The sequence below is a fragment of the Hydractinia symbiolongicarpus genome, chromosome 6 (genome assembly GCF_029227915.1).
Source record: "Hydractinia symbiolongicarpus strain clone_291-10 chromosome 6, HSymV2.1, whole genome shotgun sequence".
Classification (NCBI taxonomy): domain Eukaryota; kingdom Metazoa; phylum Cnidaria; class Hydrozoa; order Anthoathecata; family Hydractiniidae; genus Hydractinia; species Hydractinia symbiolongicarpus.
Window position 1 is genome coordinate 12,284,969 of NC_079880.1, and position 13,886 is coordinate 12,298,854.

The following is a 13,886-nucleotide window of genomic DNA, read 5'->3' on the forward strand; positions in this document are numbered from 1 at the left end:
TTCAGGCTTAAATAAAGAAAATTAAGAAACATTCCAGGCTCAAGTTATCGGAATTTTAAGAAACTCCAGGTTCAACCAAATGCTTACGCTTCTTATAATAAAGACGTGTAGGAAAAAAGAAGAAGCTCTAGAAACGAGGTTGGAAATGCAGCAAGAAGTATTATTTTAATCATCATGAAAAAATGACTTTCGAATATCACAACACACTCTAGCCTACTTATAACTATGCACTTCGTCTTTGTCGTTCAACTTTGATAAAAAAGAGAAGACTGTGGACTATAACATTGTTAACATCTAAGTCGTTATTGCGCATGGTTAGCTACTATTTTTAGATAATCTAAAAACCATTTTAAAAAAATCGATGAAAGATGTGAAGCGCGTCTGGTCTACTGGTAGGCTAAAAACAAATACACTTTTCCATAGCGCCCCTGCTACCCTATCTTTGTGAACAGCAGAAAGGGACCGCGAACATCATGCAATTGATATTTTTTTCGCTCAAAAGGGATACTGCGCTATTGGATATATCAACAGACACCAAGACAAGTCACAAGACTCAGTAAAACTAACTTCAGGGGTTAAACCACAGGTAACTGTGCGGTCTGGCTTTGAATGACCAGTGGAACGCCTTATAAGAACTGCAAACAGTGTCACACATTCAGGCGAAGCGATTTAACTGTAGCTGAAAAAAAAAACACAGTTTACAACACGTTGCTACCCCGTCATAACAGAAACAGTTGGCGAACATTTTTTGGAGAATGTTTGCGGTGAAAGTTCAAATATGAATTTTACTTCAGGCTGAGAGCTTAGTTAAAGTAAGCAATGTCACCCATCCATATAGATGCAACGCAACGTCAGTTAAACAGAAACAGCCCATAGTTAACACTGGACTGAGCTTAGTACGGGTAAACCATGTGCACATGCATTTATGTATTAATGTGTCCTGTGTACAACCTGTTGTTAAACCTGTCATACTTTTTTACCGAATATCTTATGGTGACTGATTGTGAGTAACACCAAGATGAGTACAGATAAACAAGCTCACATATACATGCGATGCTCAAAAATGCTTGCTGCAGATGCTTAAGTGGTAATTTCGCAACAGTTAAAAGCAAATAGCAACACAAAACACGTAAACAATAAAAATATTTTATTCTTTACGAACTTTTCGTTACGTAGTAACATCTTCAGATGGATAGATACAAAAAATAAAGTTATCCACTTTATAGACATCATTAAAATACCGACAGGTCTATTATTGTTTTTAGTTATTTTATCTCTTCAGGTAAAGTTTTATTGTCGCATGTGTAATAATACGGATATAAAGTGTATAATCTTAGCACAATTAAGCTGGTTAGCTTCTATGTTTTAAAAGTCTAGTACCTGTTTCGAAAAAAATGTTAGTCTTTTATTGTAGTATCTAGCTAGTTTAGTGTAAAGTGTAAATAACCTGTATAAATATTGATAATAAATAAATTAAACAAAGCCTTGTGAGAGCGTCACTGGACTTGTGATGTGTGTGTATACCTAAAGGCATGTATGGTATGTTGTACGTGCTTTAAGTTGGAACCCGTGAGAAAACTATATAAACTATACCCGTTTGGCATGTCGGTTACCATAGCTACCACACAAACTCGATATATAAAGTCATCTGAATTGTCATAAAAACAAAATCTTTCTTTTTAATTTACTTTTATCTTGTGGAACGTTTATTATTGTTCTGCAACCCCCTTAGAAATTATAGCAATACCTTCAGTAGCGTTATCCCACAGTCCTATACCCACAGGATTTGTTGAACATATTTACCTTCTTTGTGACCTTTCGCAGATCCTTGCAGTTTACAGTTAATGAGGGACATAAACTGTCTGTTTTCTTTTCTTTTGTTTAACACGAAGGAACATATAAAAGAACATCCAGACATCAACCAAAATAGAAAATATGTAGCGCTTTGTTAAAGATTCTTTTATTAATAACCGTATTTTTTGTCTGTCCGCAAGTAACGGACACACAACGCAGCAAACGCAATATATTTTTATCCCTTCAAGTAAAGGTGATGACAGCGTGTTGCAAATGGCGAATGAAACGTACACAGCTACTCCTTATTTATACTTGTCGTTTTTATGTTCTTGCGCCGGGAGAAGTCGTGCTACAAAAACATCAAATGCGATATATGAAGGATGCGCAAACCCGTTAATTTATCAACAGGTTACGGAATAGGGTCCTTATTAGTAGTACCGGTTTTTTGTCTGTATCTGCGCTACCACAGTAACCTCAGTATCGTTGCGCAATGTTTCAATTGCGCTACGGACTAAGGAAATGCAAAAAAGAAATGAGAGGCACGTTTTCGCGTGGATTTATCCATTAATTATACACAATTCTATGTTATAATACTAAACTTTCCGTAGCTGCAAGTATTAAATCATAGATTATCGTAGACATTCATGGGCTTCCGACTAGTCATTGTAATAATATCTTATTTTGTCAGTTTTAAGGCTGCAACAGGTCATGCATGAAACCTTCCAATTAGAAATGACAAATAAAAAATATGTTAATAATGGTGAGTGTATGATAATAAAGGAAAAAAAGAACAACAACTTTTTTAGGTGAAATATATTTACGACGTTTCGGCCGTACGACGGCCATTCTCAAGTCCGTAGGGACAACGTTATGCATTATCAGAAAATAAACACAGGGGTATTGATGCAATGTTTCTATTAAGTATAGGTTTGTCCCTACGGATTAATAAGCCCTCTTTGAGTTCTAGATCGAAATTAGTATATGCGGTGGAGAGTGTACTAAAGTTGTCAAAACTCCGTACGTTATTGCAGTAGATAACGTGTTTTAGCACAGCACTAGGATTTTGAGTTTTGACGGCTTTTCCAGTCAGAGAGGAAACAGCCATATGTCCGCAAACTCTAACTTTCAAATGTCGTACGGTTTTGCCGTAATAGATGGCGTTGCAGCCATCGCACTTAAATCCATAAACGACATTTGAACGCATGGTTTTTGATGGGCGGTCCTTAAATCTGAAAAAGTCACCAATTCTGCAGCTAGATTTAAAAATAACCCTCAGCCTACAACGAGGAAAGCTTTTGTCAAAGGTGTTGACTAAACGAGATCGTATTTTAAGAGATAATTTACGTTATGGAGATAATAGCCCGGTCCCATAAAGCGGCTAGTTTGCAACGCATTCTGGTCATTGTAGTAAAAGAAGTTTCGTCTGGCGAGATGCACAACGTAAACAAAACACTGTGCGTATTTAACTATGGAGAGAATGATATTTGCGAACAAGGTCGATCTTTTCACCGTAATTAAACAATGTTAGGGATATATCTCCACAGCTTTACACTATAGCGTTGGTCGCAAAAGCCAGTTTTGTTATAGAAAGGAGGAAATCATTTAGTTAGTTATGGAAAACGACGAAGATATTCCAATTTTTTTAAATGATTCAAACATGGAAATTGATCCTAGCTTCTCTCAAAGCTCGAGCACGGGACCAAGACATGTTCTTCGAGAAACAACAAACGAGGAGCTGGATGTAGATCAGGAATCTTCTTTACTCGAAAATGTAAAAAATTGGTCAAAAGATTTGACAAATTTACCAGCCATCTCTCAAGCACACCTTTATAAATATCTTGTTGATGGAACAATATCTGTTGATAATCGAGCAAGGGGTGCAACAAAACATAAAGTTCTTGGCTACCAACTATTCAAGGAAAACTATGTTAAAAAAGTTTTTGTTAAAGATAACGTTGTGGGTGAACGTAACATGTTTTTTATGAAATGTTGTGTAGCTGCTTCTATGAAACGAAACGTTATACTGTTTATGCACATTGAAGCCAAGTTACTGGAGAAATTTTTTATGCAAAATGTACATGCAAAGCGGGAGCAGGAGGGTGTTGCAAACATGTAGCTGCAGCTTTGTATCAATTAATTGACTATAAAGAATTAGCAGTGAAAAGTGTACCTTCTGATAAGACTTGCACTGATATTTTACAGCAATGGCATGGACCTGGTGAGAAAGCTAATGATGAAGAAATACTGTTTTTAAATTTAATTTTCGAGAAAGCTGATGCTGAAAAAGACAAAAAATGTTCGAGAAAGGGACCTGTTGTTTCTGGGAAGCGCAAGTTTTGTGCTACACCTCTATTCGCACACGAAACTAATACCGAAAAAATGAGAAAACTTAGCAAGGACTTACATGATCTTGGACAAGCCTTACAATTATCAGTGACTCTTGAAGGGAACGATTTCAAACCTTTTGAATTTTTTAAGACATCAGTAACTGAAGTAAATAAGCCGGCAGTTAGTGTCGCTAATAACATTGAGGAGAAAGAATGTATAAATAAATTTTTTTAGAAAATGGATGATTTTGTGAATACTAGTGTTTTATCTGATGCACAGGAAGTTTTTATTGATATGCATTTAAACATTTCTACAATGGAATTACGTTCGATTGAAATGGATACCATTACCCAGTGCAGATGGCATCATTTCTGAACATAAAGGCATGGAAGTAAGATGTCCGTATTCCAAACGTTTATTTACCATCGAAGAATGTTGCACCGAAAAAAGTTTTTTATGCATATGGTAAATGGTAAACCAGAACTTAAACTGAAGCATCAATATTTTTACTAATCTCAAGGCGTTATGGGTATTTGTGACCTCTCTGAGCTTGATTTTATCGTTTACACAGAAAAAAGTTTATTTGTGCAAACTATTCAGCTCGACCGGAAATTATGGGAAGAGAAAGTGTTACCTAATTTGACAGCATTCTATTTTGATTTTCTGGCTTCTAAGATTTTTTCTGAGTAAAGACATCTAATATATTGTGTTACATATATATATATCATATACAACTAAATATTATGTAGAACTAAATTTTATATCATGTAAAATCACAGATGTTTTAGTCTTCTGAGCGTTCTGTTATTAGTGGTTGCACCCATATCTTGTTTAATTCTGGGGCCATCGACAATTGAAAAATTGATTGAAGTATTCGATAGTTTTTTATTCGTTCAATCGCCCGTTCTACATGAATTCTTACCGAAGCTATTCGTCTGGTTTCTAGCTCTTCAGTCAAAGACAAATGTGATTTTCCATTCATAAATGGTGGTATGTTGAGTGATACATTTTCTGGGAGGTCATCATTAATATTGAAACATAGGTCTGCCATTAGGAATCACCTGGTTCTAGTAGTTTTAAAATCCCACAATGTTGTGTTATTTTTCGATCACTTGATCTTCCAGCGTATAAGTCTGAGACAAATGTAATTTGTCCACTAGGTGCTATCCCAGCTAATCCTTTAGCGGTGTTTTGATGCTTGTAATTTGAAAACGTGGCAGACTGGCTTCGATAAGATGTTGGCATCTCAGTAAATATTTCTGTACAGTCAACATCGTGTTGTAGGATACAAGTCCTTGAAACTTTTTGGCATAGTGTATATTATGGTTTGTTTAGAGGCCCATATTGGCAGAGCTCTTAATTTTGTATGCAAAAAGTCAATCCATGTTATAAGAATACGACTAGCATCACTTGTTGACATATTGAATCGCGCTCCTAAGTCTTCTACAGGAAAAGCACACCGCAAGCGTATTAAAATCATAAAAAACTCTTCCTTGGTTGTTAGTGTTCTCGAACGTCCTTTTTTGATTTGATTTGAATCCTTTTTATTCATAATAGTGCTAGAACCCCAATAATTCAGAGAGCTAGCAGCAGGTTGTAAGTATTCAACAACGACATAAAATAGGTCATATGATTCAAATCCTGTGTAAAATTTAAAATGTGCTTTATTGTGCTTAAAACGATCTAATGTAAACTTGGTCTTATTCAAAGTGTCTGATAATTCATTTATTTGATTTTGTAGTTCTTTTTTTTTTTCGAACTTATTGACTCCAAATGTGACACCTTGCTTTTAAGCTCCTGTATCTCTTGCATTAATAGTTCTTCATTAGTAAGCTCTGGCACTTTTTCATTTCCTTGTGGCTCAGGTAGGTTTCTTTTAATACCAAGACTGTTTTTAGAATCCTAGGTTTATATACTTTTGGTTTTACAATCTTTGGAACAACTGTTAGGATGTTATTCATGTAAGTCTTTTCCCACAATCAAAGTGTTCAGAACATACTCTGTGTCCATTAGTTGCTACAAAATTAAAGACTAATCTTGCCTAGCCATATATTTCGTAACTCAGGATTTTTTGGAAATACATAAAACGACAAGTATTTGTTTTTCTTTGAGTTGTTGTTGTTGCACAATGGGACACAACAAGTGAAGCCACCAACAGGACTCCCTAACCCTGGATTTTTCTCGTTTCTCGGTATGTTTATCGGACTTCTTAAGGCAAAATCAATATCAATATCTTCCGAAGGTCCAGATGTATTAGAATGTTGTATAAACTTTTGAGAAAAACTGTTTTCAGGTTGATTAAGAATAGCAAAATCATTGTTTTCTGTTTTTATGCCTAGCCATGTTTATTTTGTTTTGTTCTACCATAATGCATTGCGACTTCGCCTGTTTATGGGAACAGGTTATTTACCTTAATTTACTTTAACCTTTCGGTCCGGGGGAGGGGGCGTATTCCGCCCCCCCTCCCTGACGGTTTTTTTTAATAACTCCTTATTGCTATGTTATATGGCTATGAAACTGACTGAGTTTCAATATTTATCTATTAGACACCTACATGCCTAATTTCTAGGTTCCATGCTTTTCAGAGGCTTTGATATTGGCCATTACTCGAAACTACCCCTAAAAATCTCTATGAAATCCTTACTATGGGAAAAATTTAATAACTCCTGTTAGGATTATCCTTAGAACTTAAAACTTGCAATACAACTTTGCTTTATGAAGAAGAATCATTTTGCATAATTTGAACACGTGATTAATCCGATTTCACGATTTTGTCAGGTTTTACCCAAAAATCGTAAGAAACCGGATTTTCGGACAATTTTTGGCAATTTTTTGGGCGATCCACCTAAAAACCGGAAAATATGTTAAATAAATTTTATTTAGCTCTCAGAAACTTCCAACAGAATGCAAAAATTCCCTCTGGAACAAAAGTTATTAACTTGTCCTCATATATATAAGTGTCCTCATATAAAGTTTCAACACAAGTATCGATGGTTCCATGTAAATGAATGTTAGTGAAAAGCGAATCCACGTCTAACCTAGCCATATAAAGTTTAGAACCCTGGTTTCTGATTTCATTAGCAAGTTAGCAAAAAGTTTTGAATAGCGAAAATTTTAAATTCCACCATATTTGCTTTTTGCCTTATCACGCTGAGTATGCTAAAAATCGCGTTAGTAGTGTTGTTGTAATGTTGTTTCCTGCAAAGATACTTGGCAAAAAGGTAGTGGAAACGACAAGGGGGAATACACGTGGTTCATATTCAGCCAATTACAGCAATAAGTTATCTTGACCAACTTAATCGCTCATCATTACAGCAAGAAATACTATAATGTATTACATTCATAAAGATTATGACTTTTCATTATGTGTGTAGCAACGTTTTCTGAAGACTAAAAAATATTACCAAATTTATAGGACAGTCAAACGTTGTTACATGATTCAATATGTCTATGTAACTTACAATCCTTTGTTTCTATAATCTGATTTGCATTGAAAAATCTCATCAATAACGATTCAGCCAATGATTTGCTTCATGTTAAATTGACTATATTATTTTGATACTATTTCTACCGGCAACCACATTCGTCTGCTATCATATTGGAGTAAATTATTATTTTAAAATTATGAAACAATACTTTCAAAGGTGACATTTTGGTTGGGACACAACATGGTGAAGGTATTTGATCATAAGCGATAGCTACGTTGTCATAATCGGCATGATTTGAGTTATAACGAGGACATTTTCCCCTGCAGATGCTAAAGTTGTAGCCTGTTGGTGCTATTATCCACTCATTCCACTCAAGATCCTCCTGAAAGCTGACATGAAATTTTTTCAACCTGCATAGTTTACGAGCATTTCTTTTATTGGCGAGACTTGTAGACCTTTTTGGCGTCTTTTTATCTTTTCCAAATTCACCATGTGGCAACATTTCATTTGCATTGATTTGATTACCAGAGTCACTGTAGAGGAATAAAGTTAAAAGTGGTAGATGTTCGTCCAAACCATTCAGATTGATACCACAGTCACTCAAGGTTTTCTTTTTCCCTTTTAGCGTTTTACACTCAATTAATAGACCGTCATTTTCAGACGGATCTTGTTGCCATGCTAAGGCGGAGATTGTTGTATCAACTTCATGCCACTTGGAGTGCGTTGTATAGATGCTTAAGCTGCCTATCAATTTAGGACAAGCTCCTCTCTGTATTTGCGATACCAATAATTTAAACCTGTCATTGGTTGTTTTCGCCTCTTCAGAATTTACAAAAACTCTAAGAGCGGATTTGATTATTCTTTTATTTTCGACAGATTCCATTATTTTAAAAGAAATAACACCTTCTGGATCACTATAGGTTGGTCGTCCTAAATATAAAATAAAATTTAGATATATTAAACAAAGTTGAAATATATCATAATGCTGATGCTATGGATGTTTTATTTTGCATAAAATGTCTCCAGCTTCACCAAACTGTTCCAAGTTGAATGATAAGGAACAAGGCCACAAAGAGGAATGAAAGGCAACAGCTTTTTTAATTAACTGGAGTTATGTTGTGATTGTATTGATGTTGTATAAAGGAAAACTTACTTATTAACTGGGAAAAATCTCTTTTCAACGGAAGAATTACTTGTCTTTAAATTATATTAGCGTGAGTTGTTGCTATTATTGCCGACTTGTTATTGTGATACAAATTTACCCGTTATTCTTTAAAAACCAAACTTTTTTTCTGTTATCATGTTGTGAGGGCGACTGAAAACTTTAAAAAATATTTTTACCAACCCTCTTTTTTCTTTTTATTTATTTTTTATGTTAAAATATCAAGTATTTTCTTGTTTTTGTTTTATAACAATATTTTTTTTGATTTTCGTCGTCGCTATCCAGGCTAAAGTGCTGGCACCGGGTATTTTTCAGTTTTTTGATATGCCAATGAGAATGGCCTTGATTCTTTTCTCAACGAATCGTAACACAGGTTGTTTAACTGATCCTCATGAAACGCTCACAAGTATTCTACAAAATGCAGGCAGTCATGATTGACTTTACTATTGCTGCTCGATAGCAAAGTCAAAATGTTATCTATGTACATATATATTATGAAAACGTGTGAAGTGGAGGAAAACATGACACTATTTGCCCAAATATCAGATAAAGCAACAAGCCCTAAGAAGAAGGTTGCATCAACTTTCATACAACGCAGCCTGGGTACCAGTGAAGACTTGCAGGCAAAGATTTTAGCGTTACCGTTCAAGGTTTCATTAAAGTGCTGAATTGGTTTGCCATTTGTTTTCTAAGGAATGGTAAGTTTGATACACAGCTTCAAAGAAAGTGTGAATAATATTATTAAAATAATATCATTATTTATGCAACTATTAGAGGAAGCATTGACTAAAATACTTGGCGGAAAATGGATGAATCACTCCTAGATATTGGTACACAACTTTTTCTATGACCAACTGCAGTCGTTTGTGTGTGATCAGAGATAACCAGGCTTAGAAAAGGACAACGGAACAGAAATGACTAGCTTATCGTAGTAAAAGAAACAAAAATTGATAAACGAATGTCAAGCGAAAAGAACATTATCTATGAGATCAATTTCAAACATAATATGATTTAAAAATTCCACAACTACACACATAGCGTGTTAAAATGAAAAATTGCCAGTAACATGCAATCGTGCAGGGACAAGTGAAAACTGCATCAATATACAAACAGCTGTGTAGTTACTTAAACTGTATTTTTGTTGTTTTAACGCTGATTAAAGAATAAAAGATCTAATTGCAATTTAAACATATTCTCACGTAATATTTTGGCGATTAATCACCTCATGTTAACAGGCTACTTTAATCTGTCTCTCTGTTTGCCTCTCTGCCTGTCTGTAACAGGCAAAGTATATGTGTTCATTTTCTTTTGAATTTGAAAAAAAAATGAATGTCAACAGCTTAATTTAAAATAATGAAGACATTACAATGCACTTATAACTTAAGTCCAATTAAATTTGGAAACAGTATGGTGATGTTGGTAACTTTTGCGATGTCTGTAAATAGGAAATTGGGTCAATTCCCCAAGCCTGTCATCCAAGTGGGTCATCCTACCCGTTTCGGGGAGGACGGGTTGATGACAGCATTTCTAAAATTTTAAACAGATACTTATGTTATTCTCTGCTTTGCGCTTTCGAACAATCACCACGATTAACAAAAAAAGGGAGACATCAAATTGTGCTGGCTAAATTAGCACTCTTACAGCGCTTTGCAGTATGACTGGAAAGAAAACACATAACAACAGAATGCCACTTACTCGTAAAAGGAATAGGAAGAAGAGCTGTGATTTCATTTGCTCCATTCAGCTCGTAATTTGGATCTTGATAGATCCCTTTCAAGTACACACTTAACGAGGTAACCCGTTCTTGAGTTTTATCACGCTGAGTAATGGCTGGGGTGTATAATTCATTATGGCCAACATACTGCTGCTGAGTGTCTGGAAAGGATGCGATCGTTTTGTTAATAATAATACACATAAATGCAAGTAGTGAGCTGGTAATAAACAAAAAGGCCATTTCGGATATCACAGGAATTCCTCTTTAGCTTTATTGTCTAAAAAGAAGTTACACAAATTGTAAAAACAAGTTTTCTCTTTATATAACTTTCATATAAGGCAGACATCGTCATTTGTCCAAGACAGAATCTTAAAAAAGTACACATTTAATTTATAAGAACGGAATCAATACTGAAAGTGCAAAAAAATACGGACATAAGTACGTATTCTATTGCACTTCTTCTAATTCTTTTAATAGCTTATAAGAAATAATATATATAAATAGTACTAAATAATTAGGTAAGTTTTGCCACCTGTCGAATCTGTTCTCAAACAATTTTAAATGGATACATAAAATATATCATGTATTAAAAAGGAACTGTATGAAATGGTAGAATTATTTTGATTCGCTGGGTCAGTTTATCGTTTTTGTCGGAAAATTGACCCCAAAATAAATCAAAATACTTCCGAAACAAACATAAATATTCACGTTTTTAGTAATTTCTCATGCGGCAGCGGAGAAATTCCTGATGCAGACTGGTGAGTTCTATAATGCGATGGTTTACATTCCACATCGATAATTTATTCGCCATAGTATATGTACAATTTGCCATAAAAATGTCGGGTTTGGTATGAAAACATTAAAAAAAAGTATTCCTGTTTTAGCTTGCGGACACTTTTGCAAAATGTATTGTATTTTATACCAAATACAGGAATAAAATTAATAATAAAAGTAAATATGAACAAACAAGTTATAAAGAGCGTTATGAAACAACATTTGGAATGCTTGCATGTCTAAAAACGCCAATAATTGAATTTATAACTGAAATTATCTGAAAGAAATATTTAGTTAGTGGTCCGAATTTGCAAATCTCAATTCGCTTTTAAACAATCGAACTAACTTCCAGTGGACAAATATAAAAAATGTGGCACCTGCTTTTGCATCACGCATGATGACAACATTTATGTTCCAGTAAAAGTATTGTCTCACGACTATAATATGCAAGAAAAATTATCTTGGTACCTGGAATAAGCGTCTTTCAAGTTTTAAAAAAAGAAGTACTGTTTTATGAGCAGGTCACATAATACTTTACTATAGTTTAGCTAGTTTGCTACTTTCTGAAAACTTAGATAGTTCATTGTAATGTTTCACATCAAATTTATGAAAAAAGTTTTTATTTTTGTGGCGTTTTGAACCATGAAATAAAACAAAGAATTAATGAAAAGGATATATGTGCAGACAGCTTCAGATATCATAAGAGCTTGCCTTTGGGATTCTGACATTCTCTTAGGTAAAACAGCAGAACCATTAAGCGATGTTTTGGAGAGTTACTTTCTGCAAGAACTAATGTTTGAGATACTTTTAAATTTTCACGAGAACTAATTTTTTGCGAAGATAAAAAGTTCTACTCTTGTTTAACAAACTTCTTTTTTCTGAATACAAGTATAAATATAAGTACTGAAAGGAAAGGCACAGAAAAATTTATCAGCATGCAATGTTTTTGTCACGTGAACAAAAAATTGTCTATTCTGTTCTGAGCAAAGTAGGAACGAGTTTAACTTGTTCTTTGCGTTGTGTGCGAAAAACACAAGTAGAGAATTGTTTAGCCAATTAGGTTGTTTCATTTTGTGAGGATTGCGAAAAGTGTGTTTACTTTCTGTATAAAATTGAGCAATATTATGAAATGGATACAAGTAGAATTTTTTTTGTTCTATTCCTGTCCATTTTATACCATTAAAAAATTGTCTTAAAGTGGAAATTAGATGTTAAGGTGCCCAGTAAAGTGACCTATAAAATCTTGTTTTTATGTTGGTTTGGTAAATTTGAGTTAAAAAATATTTTTAGTTTCGGAGTTTGTGAATTTGGTAGTTTTCGAGGACACTGATAAACGATTTTTGATAGTATATCAACTTTGACAAAGATACATGTACCAAAAACATTATGAGCAATTTTCATGATTGAAATTGTCAGATATATGTGTCATGCTTGATTGGTCAGGGTTCACACTTTTTTTTTTAAAAAACAAAATTTGAGAAGATTTGAGGACTTATTTGAGGAGATTTTTGTCACTTTTGAGAAGCTTTTGTTAACAAAATTAAGGAGATTTGAGACGAAAAACTTGCACTTGTAAAAATGAAGGAATACACAGACTCTGTATTTTCTTACAAAAGATAAGTGTTTGCAGGCGACAACAACTACAAGCTGTGGTGATTTAAAATAAACAATATAAAAAACTAACGTATATAAAAAGTAACCATATGTCAAAATTTTTTCAGATTTGGGAAGAAAACCTTTATTTTTAAAAAAATCTGTACATTTCAGGAGAGTTTAGGATAACTTTTGAAATCAGCGTCTTTTCAAGTTCTAAGTGGGTGGGTTTTACACGCCTCTACATGAATACGGTTGAGGTATTACTGAATTCATAGATTTCTCAGACACGCTAAGATCCCTTTTTTTTCTTTTTCTTGAATAAATTCAGTAATTTAAGTAAATATGTAATAAATTTTTGAAAAAGGGTCCCCATAAATATTTTTGTAAGATTTGTTTTTATGCATCTGATTTTAAAGAAATTAAATATGTTGCTATTGCATTTTACAAAGGCATAAAGTCTCTAATTCTATCTAAATTTGCAAATGTTAAAAAAGGTTGAGCCGGCTAATAGCTAGCTAAATGCAGCTAAAATACCAAGCTAAAATACATAAAGATAGCTGTTATCAGCACGTTTGAAGAAGGTTTTTCATTAACTTCCGTGCTAAGCATATTAACAATCTTGTTTTAGCTAGCTTAGCTAGAGCTACAAACACAGGTCTGTTCTTTTATTATATTAGCAGTCTAATTTTCTTTTTCAAACTTCAACACAGCACCAAAACCGAGTCAGTTATATTTTAATAAATCTAACAAAGTAACACCAAAACGTATTTCATAAATTTTGCTAGCTTTGGTTTACAAAACTGATTGATTACGACTTCGTTTATTATTAATCTAAAAAAGGGCTGACTAAAGAAAAAAATCATCATAAATATGCGGAAATGTGAAAGCCAATTATGTTTCAAAATCCGGCCAATGATACCAGGGTATTTTTGACGTCATCTATCGTATCAAAAAGGTAAAAAACCATGGGGACGAGGGTGCATTCCACCTTGCCTGGATCTCGGTAAAAACAACTGAGATTTCAGCAAAGCGGGCTTGGTTGTTTCTTATATGCATACATCTATCTTTTATAAAGTTTTTAGAAAATGGC

General features: G+C 34.0%; 1 protein-coding gene across 1 annotated transcript; it reads right to left on the reverse strand.

Annotated features, from left to right (window-relative positions):
• Positions 1-5,815: 5,815 nt before the first annotated feature.
• On the reverse strand, positions 5,816-10,666 carry LOC130648040 (protein decapentaplegic-like). Its single transcript, XM_057454060.1, has 5 exons — positions 10,408-10,666; positions 10,206-10,239; positions 9,508-9,601; positions 9,355-9,400; positions 5,816-8,480 (listed from the first exon to the last, which is right to left on the reverse strand). Exons 1-5 carry the CDS (start codon positions 10,664-10,666, stop codon positions 7,690-7,692), a joined length of 1,224 nt encoding a protein of 407 aa, XP_057310043.1. The 3' UTR covers positions 5,816-7,689.
• Positions 10,667-13,886: the final 3,220 nt, after the last annotated feature.